Source organism: Danio rerio, chromosome 7 (assembly GCF_049306965.1).
Source record: "Danio rerio strain Tuebingen ecotype United States chromosome 7, GRCz12tu, whole genome shotgun sequence".
Taxonomy (NCBI): Eukaryota; Metazoa; Chordata; class Actinopteri; order Cypriniformes; family Danionidae; genus Danio; species Danio rerio.
This window is the reverse complement of record NC_133182.1, coordinates 26,627,814-26,650,015: the sequence shown is the minus strand read 5'-3', so window position 1 is coordinate 26,650,015 and position 22,202 is coordinate 26,627,814. Positions and strand designations below refer to the sequence as shown.

Sequence of the window (22,202 nt, the reverse complement as noted above, 5' to 3'; positions counted from 1 at the left end):
TCACCGCAAGGGGTTTCTGGAGTCAGTTGACATCGTCGACTTTAGTGAGGCGCGCCGGAGGCGACACGCAGACGTAATTACTTTGGTGTTTTCACCACTTTCGTCGAAAAAGGATAACAACGCCAACATAGAGTCTACATTACCATCATTCGCTGCAAAATCATGTTGGATCCCTGGTTTTATCGTTGGTTCTTTTTTGCTTGGTGGTCCGTTAGGTAATTGAACTGCCAGCTGGATTATTTTGCAACACTGCTTGCTGGCCAAAATTAAGTTAATTGATCTTTCCAGGGACTCGAGATACAGCGATATTCCATCGGATCTGTTTGTAAAATCGTCGTTTAAGTGACTCCGATGCCCAGCTAATAGACTGTAGCTGGACAGCCGGGGCTTGCTGCGCCCAAGCCGGGCGAAGAGATTGACGCTGCTCGGTGTCATCCAACTGAAGAGGATCGAGTTTAAGGCGACAATGCTTGAAATAATGTCCGAGCACCAAGGTAAGGCAACTCATAGATTTTTAAATATTCAAACTTTAACACTGTTAAGGTAGGCAACACCCATCACGTCCAGTTTTAGCAGAGTCAGCTAGCCTGTTAACTTAACGTTAGAAGCTTTACGCTGCAGTAACTTTGCATACTTCTTACTTTAGCAGGCTGATTTTTCTGATAAACCCAATTCAATTTCAATCGCTTTGTGATGTTTGTTAGTGGTGATGAAGGTTTTTCTGCACTGACGAGCTGCTTCGTAAAAGGATTAGCCGAGTTGCTATCTTGTCCAATGGAGATAAATTACCCAAGTTGTTTTTAACCTTTCGTTAAGCTGTAACTCATAAATGATAAAGAAAATCCCCCCTGATATCCAACCTCTGCTTTCTGTTCAAATGATTTAATGGGCACGTTTACAAAACCGCAGTTACGCAGCGTTGCGCATTTTCTCTTTGCTAAGTAAACCAGCTCTATTTTCAGTTAGTTGCACTAATGATCGTTTTAATCGAGTGCCAGTTTCATAGTCGTATTAATACACGATTAGAATGTTCCAATGACATTTACAATGCCATTAAAGACATAATGCTGTCTTCAAATACAGGTCGCTGCTTAGCATAGTAGCATTTCGCCGCCTGACTGTAACTCTTTTGTTTTGCCGCGGTTAATGTCTTGTCGTCGGTGTCGCTAATGTTAATTGCATTGATTTAGTCGTTTTTAAAATATTAAATCGGCTATATCTGCTTTAGAAGACTTCCTAATCCAGCCAAGTTGTCTTGTGGTGCTTCGACGCCGTGAATAGGGCTTAAGTCACATGCTGCTGCGTCCTCTCGCATTCACCACAGCTTTAGCTTAGTGTTTTTGCTTCTAAATTTGTTTAGTTTTCCCCACAACTAAAGTCTCTCAAACCGTGTGGTTGTTGGGATGTAAAATGGTGTCCTGCGCACTAGAATTTTACGCCTCAATCAACAGGGTGTCGCGAGGAACAGCAAAGTTACGTTAGCGAATTAGCTTGCCGCCGAAACTCGCATTTACTAGGTTTGTACAACAAAAGCTGCACGAACTGTCTCCAGGTGTGTTTTTGGTTAAAGTAGTTGTTTAGCAACGAATTAACTGTATTCTTTGCTTATCTTTTTCATTGCATAGATTCATTACTGAAGTGCAAAGCAGAGACTCTGGTAAGTCAAACAAGGAAATTAGATGTTCCTCCTACAGATGGCAGTGCTTGTCCAAAATACTAATATGTGATGTTCATGTCCAGCCATCAGAGAGAAGAAAGAGGACAGTGGAGGACTTCAACAAGTTTTGCAGTTTTGTTCTTGCCTATGCCAATTACATCCCATCTCAAAAGGAGGTAAGAATGGAGCAAGTTTAGGTGTGATTATTATTTTTTTTTTTAACTGCTTGCAATGTTTATTTTACCTGAGACTGCATCTTTTGGCACCTATTTCAGGGCATGGAGCTTGTATTAATGTCTAAGTAGAGCCCAAATGGTACTATATTTTTCTGATAACAATAACTTAAGCTGGAAATTGGCTAATTGCTGAGTACATGTAAATCTGTAATTAAAAATCCTGCTGAACTCTCCTACAAAATTAATAAATCAACAATAAACACATTTTTTTGTGTTTTTAAAAAAAAAAAAGTTTTTTCTGTGTCATTTACTTGTGCTCACAGATAAACACTAGACCTGCACAGTTTTTTTGGTAACTTTACATTGCTCTTACATTTCTTATGCAAATCAATTTAAGCTTAACTGTCATTTCACTTCAGGTGTGGACATACAGAGAAATAAAATGTAGTGTCTTGCAGGACCACAGTGCAACATAAATAATCAAGAATATGAAAACAACACTGGACAGAAGAGCCATTCTAAACCTGTACACAACTAACATATCAGAGTGGCAATTTAACTATACGTATACATATCTAATGCATTTTATTTTGTGAGGACAAGGAAGCACAAAAAAGCTCCAAATCCAAGCAATAACTGCTGCCAGGCTTACGCTCTGTCCACACAAACTTGGATATTTTAAACTACTGCTTTTTCTACGCAGTTTGACCAGTCATTCTCACGCAAATGTAGTATCGAGTGACAAACAAAATGTTATGGAAACTCCAGCCAGGGTGAAGAGTTTCAGAAACTATGGTTCTACAGTGTTGTCGTGTCCAAATGAAACTGGAGTTTTGTCTCATGACCTCAACGTGCACACTGTTTTCTCATTTGGTTGACATCAGATTGTGCACTGATTTATCCTTTTGTAGGCTTAGTGTTATATCGCCACCTATTGTTTTGGCATGGTCTTGGCAATGCATCATAGTGTGTTTATGAGTCTTAATGTTTATTTATTACATTTTATTTTATTATATCATATTATATTGTTTAATAAGAAGAACTGAGAACTGTTTATAAAATATCTGTGTTTGTGTAGACATGTCCTGCTGCTGATTTCAATGTAAACACAACGGGAACACTTTTCTCATTACTCGTTTTAGTTTACTAGCAGGATGTTTTTCGCTTGTTTTTTTTGCAAGGAAGTTGCAACTACATTAGACATTTTAGCTAAATATTTTTCTGCAATTAATCTAAAAGGTTGCTAATTTGATCGCAAAATAAATACTATTTAATTGATCTAATTTAAAATTTAGAAACTATATAAAATAAGTGTTACTGTCTTCCTTAAATTAATCTAACCCTCTAAGACCTGCTGTAAACAAATCCGCCAGAGTATGTCTTAGTCATTTTACATGCTGTGTTGTCATTCCTTTGAGTATTTTCAAAGGCCAATGCAATCCTTACTCTCCCAATTTGAAGGTTATCCTTATAACAAATGTATAATAATTAGCAAAATAGTTAAAAAGTGCAATAAACCACAACAGCAAAAAATGAAAATACCCCCCCTCCCCAACACATAATATGTTGTGTTGATTGAATGTTGATGGAACTACCAAAAAAAAAAACAAATGCAAAAAATTATAACACTACTATAAAAATTACTCTACTCTGTAGTTTATAAGAACTATTGATGCAGCAAGGTTGTGATAACAATTCAAACAGTTCCAGTCTAAAATAATAATTCAGAATAACAGTGGATACCAAAAAAAAGTGAAATGCAGAGGGGCACTCAAAAGTAAATAGTGGGGCACTGGAATGGGAATGCAATATCTTACACTTGTCACTTGTCTTTCTTTATTGCAATCTGCTACTATAAATGGACATTTATAAATGCATGCACAATCACACTGACAGTCATAAAGTTACAACTGCATGGGGAGAAAAGTAGCTTTAAAACATTTGCATCTGTGCACTTATTGCGTGCAGTTGTAACTTTACAACTGCGAGTGTGCTGTCACTACATGAGACAAAGTGGTGTCCTAGTGCACAGAACAGGACTACGTATTAGGACTTGTAGGAAAAAGTAGATTGCAAACCTGACCATCCGAAGTCACACTATGTTTTGTAGCTTTTTTTGTTGTAACCGCATTTTACCGCACTCATTAAGATCGTCAAAAGTGTCACAAGAAAAAAACTGTAGAATTTTATCATGCATTAACATTAAAATCATATTTAATTAATTTGTTTTTGAGTTTTAATTGTTTATTTATTAATGAATTGTTTTTGCCATTTAAATAGCCTTTGTTGCTGACATGCCATAAACTAAGCAGACTATTCAGGCTTATGAAAGAGTGAAAACAATGCAACATTTTGTTTGTTTTTAGAGCAGTTTGGATTGTAAAGTTTTTTGTGGTGCTCTCCCATTCACTGCACTTTAAGTTTATTAAAACGGATGACTTTTGCTTAGAAACACAGTAATGTAAAAAGAGTCAATAAGAACACAGATGCTGAAAAAAAAAACACAAGCTTCACATGTGCTTGACTATGCCTGTAGTTATCAAAACCAAGCCATTTGATCCATTGTAGAGTTTTAAAATATTTAGATTTACAGGGGTCCCTTCTTAATTATGGGAGCTACAGTATAAAAATAGCTTGCAATAGGTGAAATCCGCAAAGTAGTCTGCTTTATTTTTTTACAATTATTATAAATATTTTAAGGCTGTAAAACTCCTCACTACATGCTTTATACACTTTTTCTCAAACAGGCATTAACATTTTCACACTTTTCTCTTACTCTTGTAACTTCTATCTTCTTTTAGCACAGAGTTTCTCAACCACGTTCATGGAGGACCACCAGCTTTGCACATTTTCCATGTCTCCCTAACCCAGGGGTGTCCCAAATCGGTCCTGGAGGGCCAGTGTCCTGCAGATTTTAGCTCCAACTTGCCTCAACACAGCTGCAAAGATGTTTCTAGAAAACCTAGTCAGAGCTTGATTAGCTAGCCCAGGTGTGTCTGATTGGGGTTGGAATAAAACTTTGCAGGACACCGGCCCTCCAGGACCAAGTTTGGAAATGCCTGCCTTAACCAAACACACCTGATTCAGATCATCAGTTCATTTGCAGAGAATGAAAGACCTGTAATTGGTGTGTCAAAGGAGACATCCAAAACATGCAGTGTTAATTTTTTGTGCGATGTTAGCATCTTCCTCTGCCTTTTGGGTGCTCACAAAGGTGCCTTTGATGGGGCAGAATGTTTCGTCGACATTATGGGCTTTGTTAGGGAGAAAACTTGCAAAAATACAGTACAGCACTTCAGTCACAACGCTAGCGATCAAAGATTTATGCCAATTTGGCAGGCTGAACATATTCTGTAATGCGCAGGAGACACAGCATGAAGAGGACTGATTGACAATGGTCTACAGCCAATCAGGACGCAGAACACAATGCACTGTAAAAAAAAAACATGTCAAATTGCACTAAAAGAATCTGTAAGAAAGCAAAATGTGAACTGTTATGCAGAGGGGCCACTGTATTTATCTGAAATTTAGCCCATTTTTGCACATTATGCTGCTAATTTCATTTTTAAGACTGAAATCTGCTATTAAACCTAAGGTCTCATAAGGGCTTTAACTAACTCCAGAACCAAGACTGGACACTGGTGGTTTAAAGGCTGGTTTATACTTCTGCGTTGAGTGATCGCCATGATCCACGGCACCTGCCTTGAGTGTAGCTGTGCATTTATACTTCTGCATGCTGATTGTGTTCCTCTGCAATAACACTTGCGAAATGCTAGCTGGCAATGGGTTTTTATGTCCCTCTGTATAGAGTTTCTTTGCGAGTGTTTTGTTTTTTCTGAACGCTACCTTAATGTACAAGTAGCTCAAACTCACTCATTCAGAGGCGGGGACTTAAATCTTAATGTAAATAAAACACAAAAGTTATCATCTGGAGCTACTTCACGGGACTCGTTAGTTGTAAACACTTGCTCTATCGGGCTAGCGGCTCTAAGCACTGCCAATGCTCGTCACAGCTATCAAGCTGACCAATCACAGAGCTTGTGCTACCATCGTGCAACATTTTTCGAGAGGTGTGGTGTACATCAGCGTCAGCTAATGCTATGCGACCACACGAAAGCTGTGCCGGAGCATACGCATAAGGCAGAAGTATAAATCAGCCTTAACCTGTGGTGCCTTTGTACACTTTCCTCCAACTGTAGATGTGAAAATGTTTTTTCTTTTGTCATCATAACCATGCTTCTCTATCTCTGTCCACAGGAAGGTCCATGGTCTCCAGCATCCTCCAGTTCTCCGAATGGCTCTGGTGCTTCAGGTGAAGGCAGTGTTTTAGGTGGAGCAAGTTCAAACATGTCTCCCAGCTGGAATCACGGCACGTCGGACCTGCACACCATCCACACCTTCGTCCACAAGGCCCGCGCCAATAAGAGCAGCAAGAGCATGAGGCGACTGTCACCTGATGGCGCTTTAGAAGACAATATGTGCTTGAAAGACTCTTTTTACGAGAGCCAGGCGGCCAGCAAAGCCGAGCGCAAAAAGGACAAGAAGCTGAAGCGCCTTTCTCTGGGTTCGGGTGCAGGTGACAGCAGTAGCAGCGGCGGCGAGAAGCGTGCCAGAATCAAGCACAGTAAAAACTCCAAACAGTCCAAAGCCTATAAGAAGCTTAAGAGCTCGGCCCACAGCGAGTCAGACTCTGAGAACGGTTTGGGTCACAGAGAGGAGCGTTCCGAGCACAGACTACAGGTGCAGGTGAAGGAGGAGAAGAATGAGGAGGATGAGGAAGAGGCCATCAGAGAGGCAGACATGAGCTCCAGTGAAGGAGAGACCTGGATAGCGGATGAAGATATCATGGTAGAGTCAGGTGAGTGGCTTTTTGTGGATAAAGCTTGAAGAGATTATAGAAAGCTTAGAGACTCAAATAACAATAAACATGAATAAATTCAAATTAAAGGATTACATTGTTAAAGGGATTATGTATATGTAAGAAATTGTTATATTTTTATTTATTTTAATTGGGGCTGCATGATATTGAAAAAATCAGGCATTGCAATATTTAGTGAATCTGCAATTATAGGTTGATGATCAATTCTTTTTCTATGCAGTGCGTCTGCATAAATTACAAGCATATATATATATATATATAGCTTATATATAGGCAGATAATTACATGACTCAGGACTCGATCGATCTGGCCGGTCTCATAAACAGATCACAAATACTTGTTTATGAGTTTACAAGCAAAGCAAGATGGGCGTCAAGCAGTAGTTTATAGGCCTATTTTCTTTTACTAAAGTGGTAATGGATTTATAGATGTGTATTTTACCTTCTTATGCATTAAATATGCCCTCTAAACTTTTTCCTGATTGAGACATGCTGTATTTTTCCATAATTTCCAATGTTTCTAAATTATTTCTTACCATTTTTTAATAAGTTTTATCTACTGTTTTCTGTAAAGCTGATTCTTAACTTGACATGTACGCACTAAATGGTTATATAAGACGTGTTTAAGGGATTATTTGCAGCATAAATGCATTTATTCTCTTAGGTAAAGAGAAAAGTCCACTTAAGTCAACTTGGAGGGAAAATGTGCTTAATGCATTTTAAAGCTTGAAGCATCAGAATCGATCGATCACAATGACAAGGAATCTGTACTCTGTATCGGCTGCAAAAAACCTGATCGATCATTCCCCATATATATATATATATATATATATATATATATATATATATATATATATATATATATATATATATATATATATATATACACACACTACAGAGCAAAGATTACATTTAAATAAACTGTTTTATGGTTTTCTGAAGAGTCAAAGGTATTTATTAAAAATAATAATATTTAACAATATTTTTATCTTTTCATCTTTAATAAATAAAATGTGATCATGTGATGAGACAATTGGAGATGCCCACATTGCAATATTAATGCTCAAGTGATATATTGTGCAGTCCTAATTATAATTTTAATAAAGAGCATTTTATTTAGAATCAAACTTTTATTTTTAAATGAAACACAATTTAGTTATTACTTTAAAAATACATTTAACTAATGTTCCAAATCCCTAGATCATTATTATTATCTTGACAAATAATTATGTACTTTTGCTTGATTGAGTTCTCTTTACAAAGTCCAATTTAATATTAGTTTATTTAATTTTTTACTTTATTAAGAAAGATGCTTATATCATTTTACTGTAAGCAAAAAGTGTTCAATGTAAACATGAATGTAATTTAAGCACTACATGTAAATGCGTAATGTTTTTAGAAACCTTTTTATTATAGTGTAAGAAATTTAATAATTGAATAAAAGCTAAAATTAACAAATCATTTGAGTAATTGTTCAGGTCCGCATATAATTTAATATCTCACAAACCCCATTACATGATGTATTTTAGTAATATTAATAATTTTTTGGTATTGTAAATGTTTCCAGACCCTTAGAAATACAAAAATAGATTTTCTAGTTTCTTGTTATTAATATTATTTTATTTCATTAACTATTTTAAACCCCCATATGATCATTTAAAATCCCAAATTAACCTATTACTTTTTAAATTAAAAAGAATGATATATTTTTAATTTGATTGGCTTTTTCTTTTTTTTACAGGGGACGATTCGTGGGACTTGATCACCTGTTATTGCGGTAAACCTTTTGCAGGACGGCCCATGATTGAATGTAGTCAGTGCAACGTTTGGGTGCACCTCTCTTGCGCCAAAATCAAAAAGTCGAATGTGCCCGACATATTTAATTGCCACAAATGCAGAGACTCACGACGCTCAAGTCATAAAAAAGACTCATAGGCGAGGGTCTTCAATCCCTCAAAGATCTGAATGTTCCCAGTTCTCCAGTTTTCCCATCGGACACTTTTTTTTTTCCTTTTTAAACAACAATCCTTTATTTTTATTTTTTTGTCCTTTTCTGTTTTAGTTTTGCAGACTAGTCGACCCCTAGTCAAAGCTCTCCATTTATAGATAGAATTCACTGAGAAATAACATGTAAAGTGATTCTCTTATACCTTTATTTTGGTAATTGACAAGGAGCAGGGCGAATGCAGTTTGGCTCAAATTTGTTTTAAATATTTAGCTTGCATATTTGTGGCGCTATTTTCCTTTAATAAAGGTTAATGAGGGCAAAGATGAATGCTATATCGGTTATGTTGGTTATTCAAAAGAGAAAAGGAAATATCTGTTTATTAGAAAGTACACACAATGTCCTGATTTCGCCAAAGAGCTGCTATGAGAGATTGTGTTATTGGAAATGCATCTTAGCAAACTGTCTAGATGATCGTTTTTTTTCATTGAGATAAATGCAATATTTTATAGACTAATAGAGGTTGTGTGTTAATCTAAATGCCATTTCCTCTTATATCAAATTTGTCAATCGCCCCCAGGGCTGGAGGAGGCAGTTAACGTATATTAGATGATCAAATATAAAGAGTGACCTAAGCAGGGAATCGTTTCTGTTGCAATCATTAGCAAACATTAATTTCTTCTAATTCTACTGGTGATGTACAGTATGTTAACCCATGTACTTTGTCGAAAAAGCTATCAAAACTGTTAATTACTTGCACAACATAGCGTTTTATTTAAATTTGTTTAGCTATAACTGTTTATTTGGAAGATTTCAATTGAATAAGCGAAGGTTAAACTCCTGGAATGGAATGGTGGTGATTATTGCTTTTCAAGACGTGTTTGAAGCTCTGAGAACTGGTGATTTATTCATTTACGCTACAAGCTCTTTCGTTTGAATTAGTTTGGAGACTATTGTTTTGGATTTTTCTTTATCTTTGTGGTTTATTTGTGAAGCAAGGGGGAACGGAAATCCCCTGATCTCTCTTGTTTCGTGTTTCACTCTGTAAATATCACAGATTTTGAGAAGTGTACATATGTGAAAGTGAAGAGAAGAGCAAAGCAAATGGTATATTTTTTTGCATCTGATATTGTTTTCTTGAACTACCTGGAGAAATAAATCTTTTCTTTATTGGGCTTTGAGTGTCTCATTTTCCTTATATTTTGGCTGTTGTGAGTTAAAATGAGCTAAAAGAAATAGATTAGTTGATTCATGTACGTTTTATTTATTTTTTGCAGCAACACCAGTAGTGTCTGTCAGTTCGCACCCCGCTACAGGGAGCCGAGAAGCGAATATTTGCAAAACATAAATACAAATAAATAAGTCACAGTTCATAAACCTGAGATGCAATGACTTAAGAATAAAAAAAGAAAATCGAGTGAAAAGGGACCAAAGCTACACAACATAAAACAGTCCTTTTTAACAGTATGCAATATTTCAGCTTGATCACTTTGCGTCGTACTCCTTAAAGTCTTCAGGCTCCTCCTAAGGAGAAAAAAAGTACATTTTTAATATTCAGTATTATATTTAATAATCTGAGTTTTAATATGCTGTTCAAGATGAAATTATAAGTGAAATTGTAATTCCTTTTGCAATATTTCACAAGTGGATTTTTTTTCAACACTTTTTAATAACATAGTTTTAATGATTTTATTATGTTTTATTTTTGTCACTCATGTTGTCTATATAATATTTCACTAGTTATTTTGCAAGATACTAGAATTCAGCATAATGTGTGTATTTTATACTATATATATTTTTAAGGGTTAACTAGGCACGTTATTGAATAACTGGTTCTGTAGCCAAAACATACTAGGAGAAATACTAAGATATAAGATAATATATAAAATAATAAGACCGTAAGATAATATATAAAATAATAAGACCATAAGGTAATATATAAAATAATAAGACCATAAGATAATATAATATATAAAATAAGACTATAATAAATAAAATAATAATATATTAAATAAGACAATATAATATATAAAATAAGATAATATCTAAAATAATGCATAAAATAAAACAATAATATATATAAAATAATAAGATAATATATAGGAAATAATATAACGATAATATAATATATTAAATAATAAAACAAAAATATATAAGACAATAAGATGATATATAAAACAATAAGGTAATATATAAAATAATAGGACAACAAGAAATACTAAGAGGAATAAAGGCCTTCTCTAGTAGAAAAAATAGAATAGGAAATACTGAACTTCATTTTACTCCTTGCACTCAAACAGCACTTGTTTGAAAAAGAATTATAATTTCACAGGACGACCAATAAACACAAGATTTTCTCTGTCAGAAAAATACCTTTCTGCTTCGAGTAGATAAGTGAGAGCTGCCAATGCGGTCCAGAGGAACCGTGATCCTTCTCCTGTTGGCGTAAAAATGTAGGATTTAAAGGTAAATTTGAAAACATAGATGAGCTGCTATCTATAAAAAATGAAGAGTTCAATATAAATATTTTTTTTATATACGCAAATGCATTACTCATTAATCTTATGGACATTTCAGGGAACCTTAAAATAAAACCCTAAAATAAAGACACTATTTTTTTTAATACAACAAATAAATTATAATAAATACTGTAAATAAATAGATTTAACAAACCCTCTAATTGCATCTGAAATTGACCAATTAAATGAGCATTTCTCTCACCCTGCTATGTTTATGTTTAGTAATTTCACTTTAAAGACAAAGAAAATGTTGTTACGTGCAATTACTTTCAGTTTGTGCAGTAATTATGTGTATTTATTCCATAAAATTTTTAAACTAGATCAAAATATGCTCTGTGTTTTTTTTTTCAAAATTTATTTCAAGTTTTGCTGAAATCTCTCATTTCAATACACAGCAAAGAACTGTAACTATTCTTACCTGTTGTCCTTGTTTTTACGCCGGTTGTTGTTTGCTTGCTGCATGTTGATTTGTTCCATTGGGGAGAAGAAAGCAGGAGACTTGGCCGGATTGGGATCCCAATCCCGAGTCATTTCCCCTTCATTTCCAGGGAACAGTTCAGTCAGATCTGAGAGCTCATAAATGTGTGATGACAGATCCTGATCTGACATGTGACTGCTCTGCAGGGAATTACATGCATATATTTAAATATATATAACTGCAAAGTTATATGCTAAATTAATGCAGTGCTATATTAAAACCCTTTGTATTAAACACTGATATTTACCCTTTTCACTCGCAGTCTGTCTGGTAAGAGGAAAGCGCAAAGCTCGTCCATCAGGAAGTAGACAACCAGAATAAGCAGAAAACACCTGGAGCACATCATCTGAAGGTAGAAAAGTGATGTCGGTTTAAAGGATTTTAATCTAAACTTCGAGATAACTTAAACTTGGAGTTTTTTTTTTGCACTCTGAGTGTGCATCAAAATATTCAGAGTAATTATTCAGACAAAATGTAGAATATTAAAATATAATAACAGTATGTTGTACACGGTAAAAATGATTTATTGGGTTGTCTCACTTGTTTTAAGTTAAGTAGTTGCAATCCATTCATATGGGCTACATTTAAACAAATTGTATTTAGTATTGTTCAACTTACGTTGTTTGTTTAAATTCAGTCCATATAAATTGTTTGCAACCACTCATCTTAAAAAATATTTAATAAATGCAATGAACATTTTAATTCAGTAATACAGTGTAAAACATGCAGGGTTCCACACAATTCATTCATGTTGTCTCAACACAAATCATTTAAGTTAACAAATTTAAGTTAATTAAACAAAAAAAAACTTAATTTCACCCAAAAATGTAAATAATTGTGTTCTTTCAGTATATTTGTTGTTGGACAAACAAGAAAAAAATTTTTTTTTGAGTGTATATAAGAACTGGACTACATTTTAGAAGAAAACTCAACTTAAAATTATGCTTAACTTTGTAGTTACCTGTAAAATTTATAAGCATGTTTCCTTGTAAAATGATTTACCTTGTTGTTGAGATGTTTGTTTGTCCTTCTGAAGGTTCTTGGAGAGGTTGTTAGTCTTGCTCTTTCTCCTCTTGCCTGTGTTGTCTTGTGTTCTCTTTGTGAAGGGCATGTGTGTTTTGGGGTATTTGTAGACCTGAAGCTGGGGTGGGTTTATATAGGATGACAGAGAGATGGTGGATAAAGGGAGTGTTTTTGTCCAGCATGACTTCACCCACCCGCCAGAAAGATTATAGGACATGATTAAAGAATAATTTCGCTTGTTTTTAAAATGTTCTCAATCAATATCAACAATATCTACTGGCAACTTATTATGTAATTAAAAGTCTTTGTGTTCCTGGCATGGTCGTAATATTTGCAATATTTAAATATGAAGAGTTCAGATGCAAAAACTTGCTGAAAAAAATGGCATCCGAAATATTTATTTAGGTAAAGTACATTAAAAAAATGATTAATCAGATTTAAAAAAAAAAAAAAAAAATTAAGGTAAGTGGTTGCAAACAATCAATATGGGATGAATTTAAACAATCAAATTAAAATTAGTAATGTTCAACTTTATTTGTTTGTTTGTTTAAATTCAGCCCATACTGGGAAAAAAATGTTCTGCAAAATTATTGCAAACAACTTGTTAAATTTAAACAAACAAATTAAGTTTAACATTACTACATTTATTTGTTTGTTTAAATTCAGCCCGAATACATTGTTTACAATCACTTAACTTTAAAAAAAAAAAAAAAAAAAGTAAATCCAAGAAATCATCTTTGAATATTTTTTTTCATTGCATATAAATTCTCTGCAACCATTTACCTTAAAAATATTTAGTAAATCTAATGAATATACTTTCAGGGACATTACACAATATGAAAATGTTTTTTTTTTTATTTACCAATGAACACTTAATAATTAGATTATAAAGTTTTTAGAAAAACTTTAATATATGTAACACTCAAAAAATGAAGTTTGCTGCTTGTTCAAACTATACTTATTGAAACTGAGTTGAAACAACACAATTATTGAGTTTTTTGGGGGACAACTTTATTGTTTTATGTTCACTCCACTTAAAATTGCTAAAACTAATTAGTTAACTTAAGTCCTTCATGTTGTCCCAACACAAATTGAATGTGTGGAACCCAGCAATTTTTTTATTACAGTGAATATAATATAAATGTCATGTTGGGCAAAGATGAAAAGCAAAGTTTCAAGTAGTAGTAGTAGTATTAATAATAATAATAATAATGATAAAAGCTTTCATCTAAAAAAGTGATGTTGCAAACAAATTATGTGTTGAATTTAAACAAACAAATAAAATTTAGTAATGTTCAACTTAATTTGTGTCTAAATTCAGCCCAAATAAATTGTTTACAACCACTTAACTTAAAGAATTTTAGATAATCCAGTGAATCATTTATGAATAATTGTTTTCAGTGTTGAATTGTAATTTTTTTAAAGATAAAACTCTCATACCTTTTTACCCTGACCTTTTACAGAAGACACTTACCAAAATTCAATTAGGTATAGCAATAGGTTATATAAAATCATTTGGCAAATTTAAAGCAAGGATCCTTCAGTGACACTAAAACACTAGACAAAAGTGCAGCAGATTTTAATAATATATCTTTATAAATCGGCTCTATCATTCCAACCACTATGTTTTATTAACTGAATCATTTAAAACAAAATTAATTTTGTATGAATTTTTTCCTCTTTTATAAACTTTATTCATTACTGATCAGAATGAGTGGCATTTTATTTTTACATTTATTTCTACAATATATCTTTTACCCCAAAAGATAATCAAGCATTATTTTACCCATATTTTTTCCCATAAAACTGATTTGAAACATTTCATGATTTACCTGCATTTTATATGCTTTCAATGTAATATATACAGTTGAAGTCAGAATTATTAGCCCCCCTGTTTATTTTCCCCCCAATTTTTGTTTAACAGAGAGTAGATTTTTTTTTAACACATTTCTAATAATAATAGTTAATAACTCATTTCTAATAACTGATTCTTTTATATTTGCCATGATGACAGTAAATAATATTTGACTAGATATCTATATATTTCAAGACACTTCTTTACAGCTTAAAGTGACATTTAAAGACTTAACTAGGTTAATTAGGTTAACTAGTCAGGTTAGGGTAATAATTAGGCAAGTTATTGTCTAATGATGGTTTGTTCTGTAGACTATTGAAAAAAAAATAGCTTATAAGGGCTAATAATACTGACCTTAAAATGTTTTTATAAAAAATAAAAACTGCTTTTATTCTATCCAAAATAAAACAAATAAGACTTTCTCCAGAAGAAAAAATATTATCAGACATACTGTGAAAATGTCCTTGCTCTGACAGACATCATTTGGGAAATATTACAAAAAAAATAATAATTTAAAGGCGGGCTAATAATTCTGACTTCAACTGTATATTATATTGTCTTATTATTTTATATATTATATTATCTTATTTTATATATTATATTATTGTCTTATTATTTAAAATATTTTACCTTGTTGTCTTATTATGATAATAATAAATAATAATTTATGATATCACCTAATAAAGCTCTAGTTTCACTATAGTGATTTTCTGGAAAGCGCTGACATTCACACACGTTTCAAAGCATTGGGTCATTTGGAGACTCTGTGTGTGGCCTCTTCAGATCATCTTGTCTCGCTCAATTTCAGTTTCAAAACACTGGATGCTCGTCCACGTAGGGATGGTCGTAGTATTAACAGAGGAAACACACAAACACACACACAGATGTAAAGTGGCCTCTGTGGATGGTCTACCAGCAGTCTGACACGTTTTCGCTTTTCCTCTTTTCCCTCCCAATCCTAATTATTGCTATTTCAGGCAACCCGGGGCCACCAGACATAGACTAGCTGTTGACAGACGACCCATGGTGAAAATAAACTACCTTTACTAAACAGGGCCGGTGCGATCCGCCCAGATGTCTGTCAACAAAGACTGAGAACAAATCGGTGCCACTGATTACTCTAATTAGTGTAAAATCAGTGTGTGTGATCGTTTGCGACAATCCCGCCTTCTCATTTCTGCCCTATAAGTACCCACAATGATCCAAACTCCCAAATTTAGAACAATGCCAATCCTAAAGAGTCCAGTGCTAGCTAAAAATATCTATTTTTGACTTATTATTTGCAGAATCAATCGCTGTTTTGCCTAATTTTTACTTTAAGTGCCGTATTATCATTGTATGTAACAGTTGTTGTAGATAGAATGGATTGTTCATGCATGTTTCTAGTGATACAACATATGGACCTTTTTTCAAGGTGCTGAAATCTACAGATCGACATTTCTACAATACTACATTTGCAATTTATTAAAATGGAAATTTATTCATATGGTTGTTGTTGCAAGCATCCAGCTTTATCTTTGTTCAGCAGGTGAGAAGCGCGTGTTCTGTACGGTGACCACTGATTGTGTGTAAAAGCCAATAATGCTGTAAAAAAAGCATTTTTTCTGCATTTTGTGATTCATGTTTTTATATTTTTTTTCCTTATTTATTTATGCTTTTGAATTGCGTTGATCTTTCTTCCAACAGCTTTTTACCTTGAAAAGTTTAAAAAAGTGACTTTTACTGGCATTTTTAATAGTTAAAAGTAATATATTGTCTGGTTTGTGTTGTATATTACGGTACAAAACCCTTGTAATAAACTACCAGCACATTTTCTGCTATTTTACAGGCTTATTTCTCTATATATTATTTCTTATTCATTAGGTTCAAACTACGAAAACACTTTGTTACACAGTCATTTTTATGACGAAAGGTCCTATAATGCAATTCACAACCTTAAATAAACGCAAAAACTGTTCATTAACATATTTTTACTGTGTAGTTATATTACTAGTGAATTGACAAAACAATTGCAAACATTAAAATTGATATCGGGCGATGCAGTGGCGCAGTAGGTAGTGCTGTCACCTCACAGTAAGAAGGTCGCTGGGTCGCAAGTTCGAGCCTCGGCTGGGTCAGTTGGCGTTTCTATGTGGAGTTTGCATGTTCTCCCTGCGTTCGCGTGGGTTTCCTCCAGGTGCTCCGGTTTCCCCCACAGTCCAAAGACATGCGGTACAGGTGAACTGGGTAAGGTAAATTGTCCGTAGTGTATGTGTGTGTGTGTGTGTGTGTGTTTCCCAGAGATGGGTTGCGGCTGGAAGTGCATGCGCTGCAAAAAAAATGTGCTGGATAAGTTGGCGGTTCATTCCGCTGTGGCGACCCCGAATTAATAATGGGACTAAGCCACCAAGAAAATGAATGAATAAAACTGACATCAAACCACAAAGGCTGAAATGTACAGACTGAATGTGCAGTTAATTGAAACCGAGAACAAGATTCAAGATTTCTATTTAGCTTTTGAAGTTAATTTGAATTAGTAAGATTTTGGGTTAGGCTGGTCAAGTTGCACAGGTACAATTTTGCCAATAGCCAAAAATATATAGTATCTGTCAAAATTCTAGGTTTTTCTTTCATGCCAAAAATCATTAGAAATGTTCAGTAAGGATCTACACTACCTGACAAAAGTCTTGTCGTCGATCCCAGTTGTAAGAGCAACCAATAATAACTTGACTTCTAATTGATGCGGCAGAAAATAGATTTTTTTTTTTTTTTTTTACTAAAATCATCATAAATACTGTAGAAGACCTATTGGGACCCGCATGGACCCAAGATTCTCACAAAAATCTGTCAAGTTTGGTGAAGGAAAAGTCATGGTTTGGGGTTACATTCAGTATGGGGCATGTGAGAGATCTGCAGAGTGGATGGCAAGGATTGGCCAGCCCAGTCACCAGACATGAACATTACTGAGCATGTCTTGGGAAAGATGAAGGAGGAGGCATTGAAGATGAATCCAAAGAATCTTAATGAACTCTAAGTCCTGCAAGAAAGCTTTCTTTGCCAGATGACTTTATTAATAGGTTATTTGAGTCATTGCAGAAATGTATGGATGCAATCCTTTAAGGTCATGGGAGTCATACACAATTTTAAATCTTTTTCCACTGTTCCTAAAACTTGAATAGACGCCAAGACGTTTGTCATGTAGTGTATAAAACTTTGCATAAAAACCTTCCTACAAGTGACCGTACACCAGAATTTTTTTTATTGAGTTATTAATGATTATGGCCGATAAGATGATTTAAGGTGGTTCAATTAAGTCAATATCTAAGTTAAATATGTTTCCTTAAATAAACTATTGTTGTGCCACATTTATAAATGAGACATTTAGAACTTAAAAATGACATATGATGTTTGTACAGTCAACTTATTCTAATTAGGCTGAAACAACACTAATTCTTGAGGCTTTGGAGAACAACTTAATCGTTTTGTTAAATCAACTTAAATTTATAAAAAAGAATAGGTTTTCTATTTCCTTCATGTTGTCCCAACAAAAATCTGTGGTGTGGAACCCAGCATTTTTACAGTGTAGCCAGAATTAACCACAAGGATTTTTTACAGATAGTAAAATTGTCACCCTAAAGATAATGAATAAAGAATCAAATGTATACTCCAACAGTATATATCTGTTAGCATGCCAAATCAAGTCATCATACTAATGAGTATCCACAGATCAGAAGATCTCTCGTACATAATGCTACTTTCAGATAACATCACAAACAATCTACCAATAACATCAATATAATTAAACCACATCACTTTTGTCTATTTATTTATTCAATCAATACCATAACAACCTCATACCCCATAAAGATTTCAAACTGGTAAAGCAGAAAAAAACAGGACTATGTTGAATCTATTAACCACTTTTTCAGCCCTGTAACTCTTACTCCATTTTTTCAATTCGCAATTGTAAATAGGGCTGGGCGATTAAAAGTAAATTAAAAGTAAAGCGAAAAGTAATCGAAATGGACATCCAGAACCTATAATTGATCACATTTTTTAGGTCAATTTTTTTTATTACTTCCCTACCTTGTGTGCAGTCATGTGACCCCACTTTGTTAAGGCTGAATTACACTGATTATATTATGATTTATACTTATTATATTTTTATAACGGTATTATACTTCTGCCGTTATAGTCCGGCGCAGCCTTCGCATACCTGCACACCGCTCAAAAAAATTCACTTATACGTTACAACAACATGTAGTGCAAGCTTTGTGATTGGTTGGTTTGTTAGCAGTGACGACGATGCAGAGAGCCACGTTTTAGGCAATGTGTTTTAATTTCATTTGTTCAGCGTTGATGTTCAATAAATAATCATAGATAATAGATAGTGTGTGTTTCCCTTAGCTATTTTAAAATCAAGTAATCCGCCCTACGTTCAAAACTCTCTCACTTGTAATATATGAGCATACAAAACTTATCAGTGAACTATGAGGGCAACAACATAAAATAAATAAATAAAATAATCGTCCATTAATCGCAATCGAGCAAAAATTTTCAGTTAACCCAGATTTTGATTTAAGGTCAAATCGCCCAGCCCTACTTGTAAATTAAACATGATAAATGCATTTAAAAAAGATAAGGTTTAGCCCTTAAAAAAAAAAAAAGTACTAAAAATGGTGACTGTTAGTGTTAAGCATGACATACATGAGCCTTAATTTTTGTAATGTTTTATGTGAGTGAAAAACTACCTGAAGTCACTTTTTCATAAGGGGACAGGACAATACACTCAGCCCTTGGGAATACTGTTTAGAGGTTTTCTAGACTTGTCTCTACTAAACAATATATTTAAAATAAACTGGATTAGACAACTTGTTTAATATCCAACCTCTATTTAGAATATGATTCCCCTTCATATTTTATCTAGTTTAGGTGGCATTTTTTTTCTTACTTGTAATTTTGATATTAACAAAATACCTGTAAAATTTTAGTCATTTCACCGTCAAGCTTTTTTAGCATAGAATGTGAAACACAAATTTTTTTTATAATTTCTTTGATAACCGGTATCGAAATAACTTTGTATTGGTAAACCAATTATTTAATTCAGGTGGTCTTCTATTCATATATGAAGAAATTCTTAACAAAATATAATTTTTTCATACCATCAAAGGATTTTACAACGTTTTTTGGCACAGTCTTTCCTAAAATATGTATGTTGTATAAACATAAAAACAGATTAAATTATCAGCCATTACCACAATTTTCACCCAGTGACTCTCCCATAGGTAAATATGCTTTTCCTATAGTTGTAAGAATAACAACAGATCAATAAAAGCTCTTTTTCCAGAAGAATGTTGCATCAAAACCAAAAGCTGTAGCATATTGAAATCAATTTATGAGTGGTGTTGTTTGCAAACAATGTATTATTAAAATTAAAGTTCTGAATTTGAGCAATATGACATATCTATTGTCTATTATTATCAAAGTCTACAAGAGGAAGTTTTCCAGTAAATGAATTTTTGAGTGTACAAACACCCGCAGAACATTGAGTAGCATGAGAACAAAACATAATTCCCCATAGGGATTTCCAAAAAGGCACATCCTCAAAGATGCAGTGAGCTCTGTCACGAAAACAAATTCCTCGTATGTGCGAACATACATGGCAATAAAGCTCTTTCTGATTCTGATATGAAATTTAGGTTAATTCGGACAAATTATTGGAAAACAGTAGCCATTTGAAACATAAGCTTAGGGGGATAAAAATATTTAATTTTTAAAAATATATTTACACATTGTAATAACTATATATTTTAAAGATGTCACAGTGGTGCAGTAGGTGGTAAGATCACCTCACTGCAAGAAGGTATGGGTCAGTCAGTTGGCATTTCTGTGTGGAGTTCTGTGAGGTCTTACCCTGTTCGCATGGGTTTACGTGCTCCGGTTTCCCTCACAGTCCAAAGACATGCGGTACAGGTGAATTGGGTAACCTAAATTGTCTGTAGTGAACGAGAGAGTATGGATGTTTCCCACTGATGGGTTGTAGCTGGAGGAGCATTCTAAAACATATGCTGAATAAGTTGGCGGTACATTCCGCTGTGGCGACCCCGGATTAATAAAGCGACCTAAGCTGAAAAGAAAATGAATGAATAAATATATTTTAATTTCTAAAAGAAAAAGATTTTATCCAGAAGGAAAATATTATAGGAAATACTGTGAAAATGTGCCTTGCTCTGTTGAACATCTTTACTGGGAGAATACTTAAAAAGATAAAAAATTTCACATGAGGGGTAAAATTTGATGATTCTTTCAAGAACCTTTTACTTTAAAGAACCCGAAATGACATCATTGCGAAAACCCAAATTAATAGCTTAAATCACTATCATCACTGATCATCAGCATCATTGTTTCTATACTGAAAGCAGGTTTTGTCTGTTTTATCATTTAAAAGATATTTCTACAAATAGCATGTAAACTGTAAAATGCATCTTTAATTGTTTTTAGCTTTCATTCCAATACATAAAAATAAATAAATACACCCTCATGAAATTGTTGACAAAAGTATTTATATTCATAAAAGTATTTACACAAACAAAACATCGAAACTATTTGGCATGAAAATCATAAAATCATGAATCCATCCTGCCTCGTATTTGGATTAAAACCTCGAAAATAAATGTTTCAAACAGGAACTAACAAAACGTGCCAAATAAAGCCAATATAGCGGCTAGAGTATTAAGTGCCACAAGATGGTGCTATAACAACAACAAACCTGGATGTGTTATACTTGAGTATCTTCGGATAGTGCTTAATTGTCTTCAGTTCCCTCTTCAACATGCATGCATGCTAATACACACACACACACACACACACACACATATATTATAATTTATTACTTATATTATTGGTCATTTATGGGGCACATGACTGCATTATTTATTCTTGACATCAAATATTGATTTACAGTATACATCTATTATGTTATTTTAATTTAAAAATATATAACTTTTAAAAGCTTTTTTCATTTATGGCCAGTGGCTTAACTTCTATCAAAGAAGTATTAAGCCTATTTGTTTTCACTAAAGGCACTTTTCTCTAGCTTTTAACACTTATTATTTGGGCACTATAACGCTTTCATTTTAATGATAGATGCTAGCACTTTTTATGAAGCACTAAAACTAATCATTAGATACCTGTAGACTACATATTCATAAGCTACTTGCACTGCTTATTATTATACACTCTCAGAAATCTGAGGTGTCACTGGGGTGGTACCTTTACAAAAGGTACACGTTTGTTGTTAAAGGGTTCATATTGAAACCTTAAAAGTACATATTAGTACCTAAAATTTTAAGACAAACACTTTTTATGTATACTAATATGCACCCTTGGAGTATTAATATGGACCTTTAGGGTACAAAATTGTACCTTTTAAAAAGAGTACCACCCCAGTGTCAGATTGCATATACCTTTATTTCTGAGAGTGTTATTAACTACATCTACTACAAACAAATACAGCAGGACATACTATAGTACATATTTCAATACTGACTATAACTATTTTATTTACTACATTTAAAATTGTTGACTGACTTCTTTGTGGATCTGTCATTCAGATAATCAGATTTCACTGGCATGCTTTTGAATTGTGACTTGTAGCTATTATTATAGACTATTTGCACTTAGTAATCATTC

At 33.6% G+C, this 22,202-nt stretch overlaps 2 protein-coding genes across 31 annotated transcripts in view; one reads left to right on the top strand and one right to left on the bottom strand.

The window, feature by feature from the left end:
* The first annotated feature begins 7 nt into the window (after positions 1 to 7).
* On the top strand, positions 8 to 9,831 carry phf23b (PHD finger protein 23b). Its single transcript, NM_199844.1, is given in 6 exon segments — positions 8 to 215; positions 289 to 494; positions 1,626 to 1,657; positions 1,741 to 1,833; positions 6,091 to 6,691; positions 8,453 to 9,831. Coding segments are annotated over 5 exon segments (948 nt in total). The 5' UTR covers positions 8 to 215; positions 289 to 466; the 3' UTR covers positions 8,647 to 9,831.
* The window catches only part of LOC141375369 (uncharacterized), a 53,218-nt gene continuing 39,785 nt past the window's right edge, over positions 8,770 to 22,202 (bottom strand). For 10 of the 30 annotated variants that reach the window (XM_073908448.1, XM_073908464.1, XM_073908468.1 and 7 more), the window contains 5 exons: positions 12,656 to 12,794; positions 11,901 to 11,999; positions 11,594 to 11,793; positions 11,030 to 11,093; positions 8,770 to 10,180 (listed from right to left, as the gene is read on the bottom strand). In XM_073908448.1, coding sequence (XP_073764549.1) covers positions 10,142 to 10,180; positions 11,030 to 11,093; positions 11,594 to 11,793; positions 11,901 to 11,999; positions 12,656 to 12,794 — 541 coding nt within the window. In that variant the 3' untranslated portion in view covers positions 8,770 to 10,141. Of the gene's footprint in view, positions 10,181 to 11,029; positions 11,094 to 11,593; positions 11,794 to 11,900; positions 12,000 to 12,655; positions 12,795 to 16,598; positions 16,840 to 20,423; positions 20,638 to 21,279; positions 21,354 to 22,202 lie in introns of all 30 variants that reach the window. The other 20 variants (XM_073908441.1, XM_073908443.1, XM_073908445.1 and 17 more) reach the window with 6 other exon arrangements.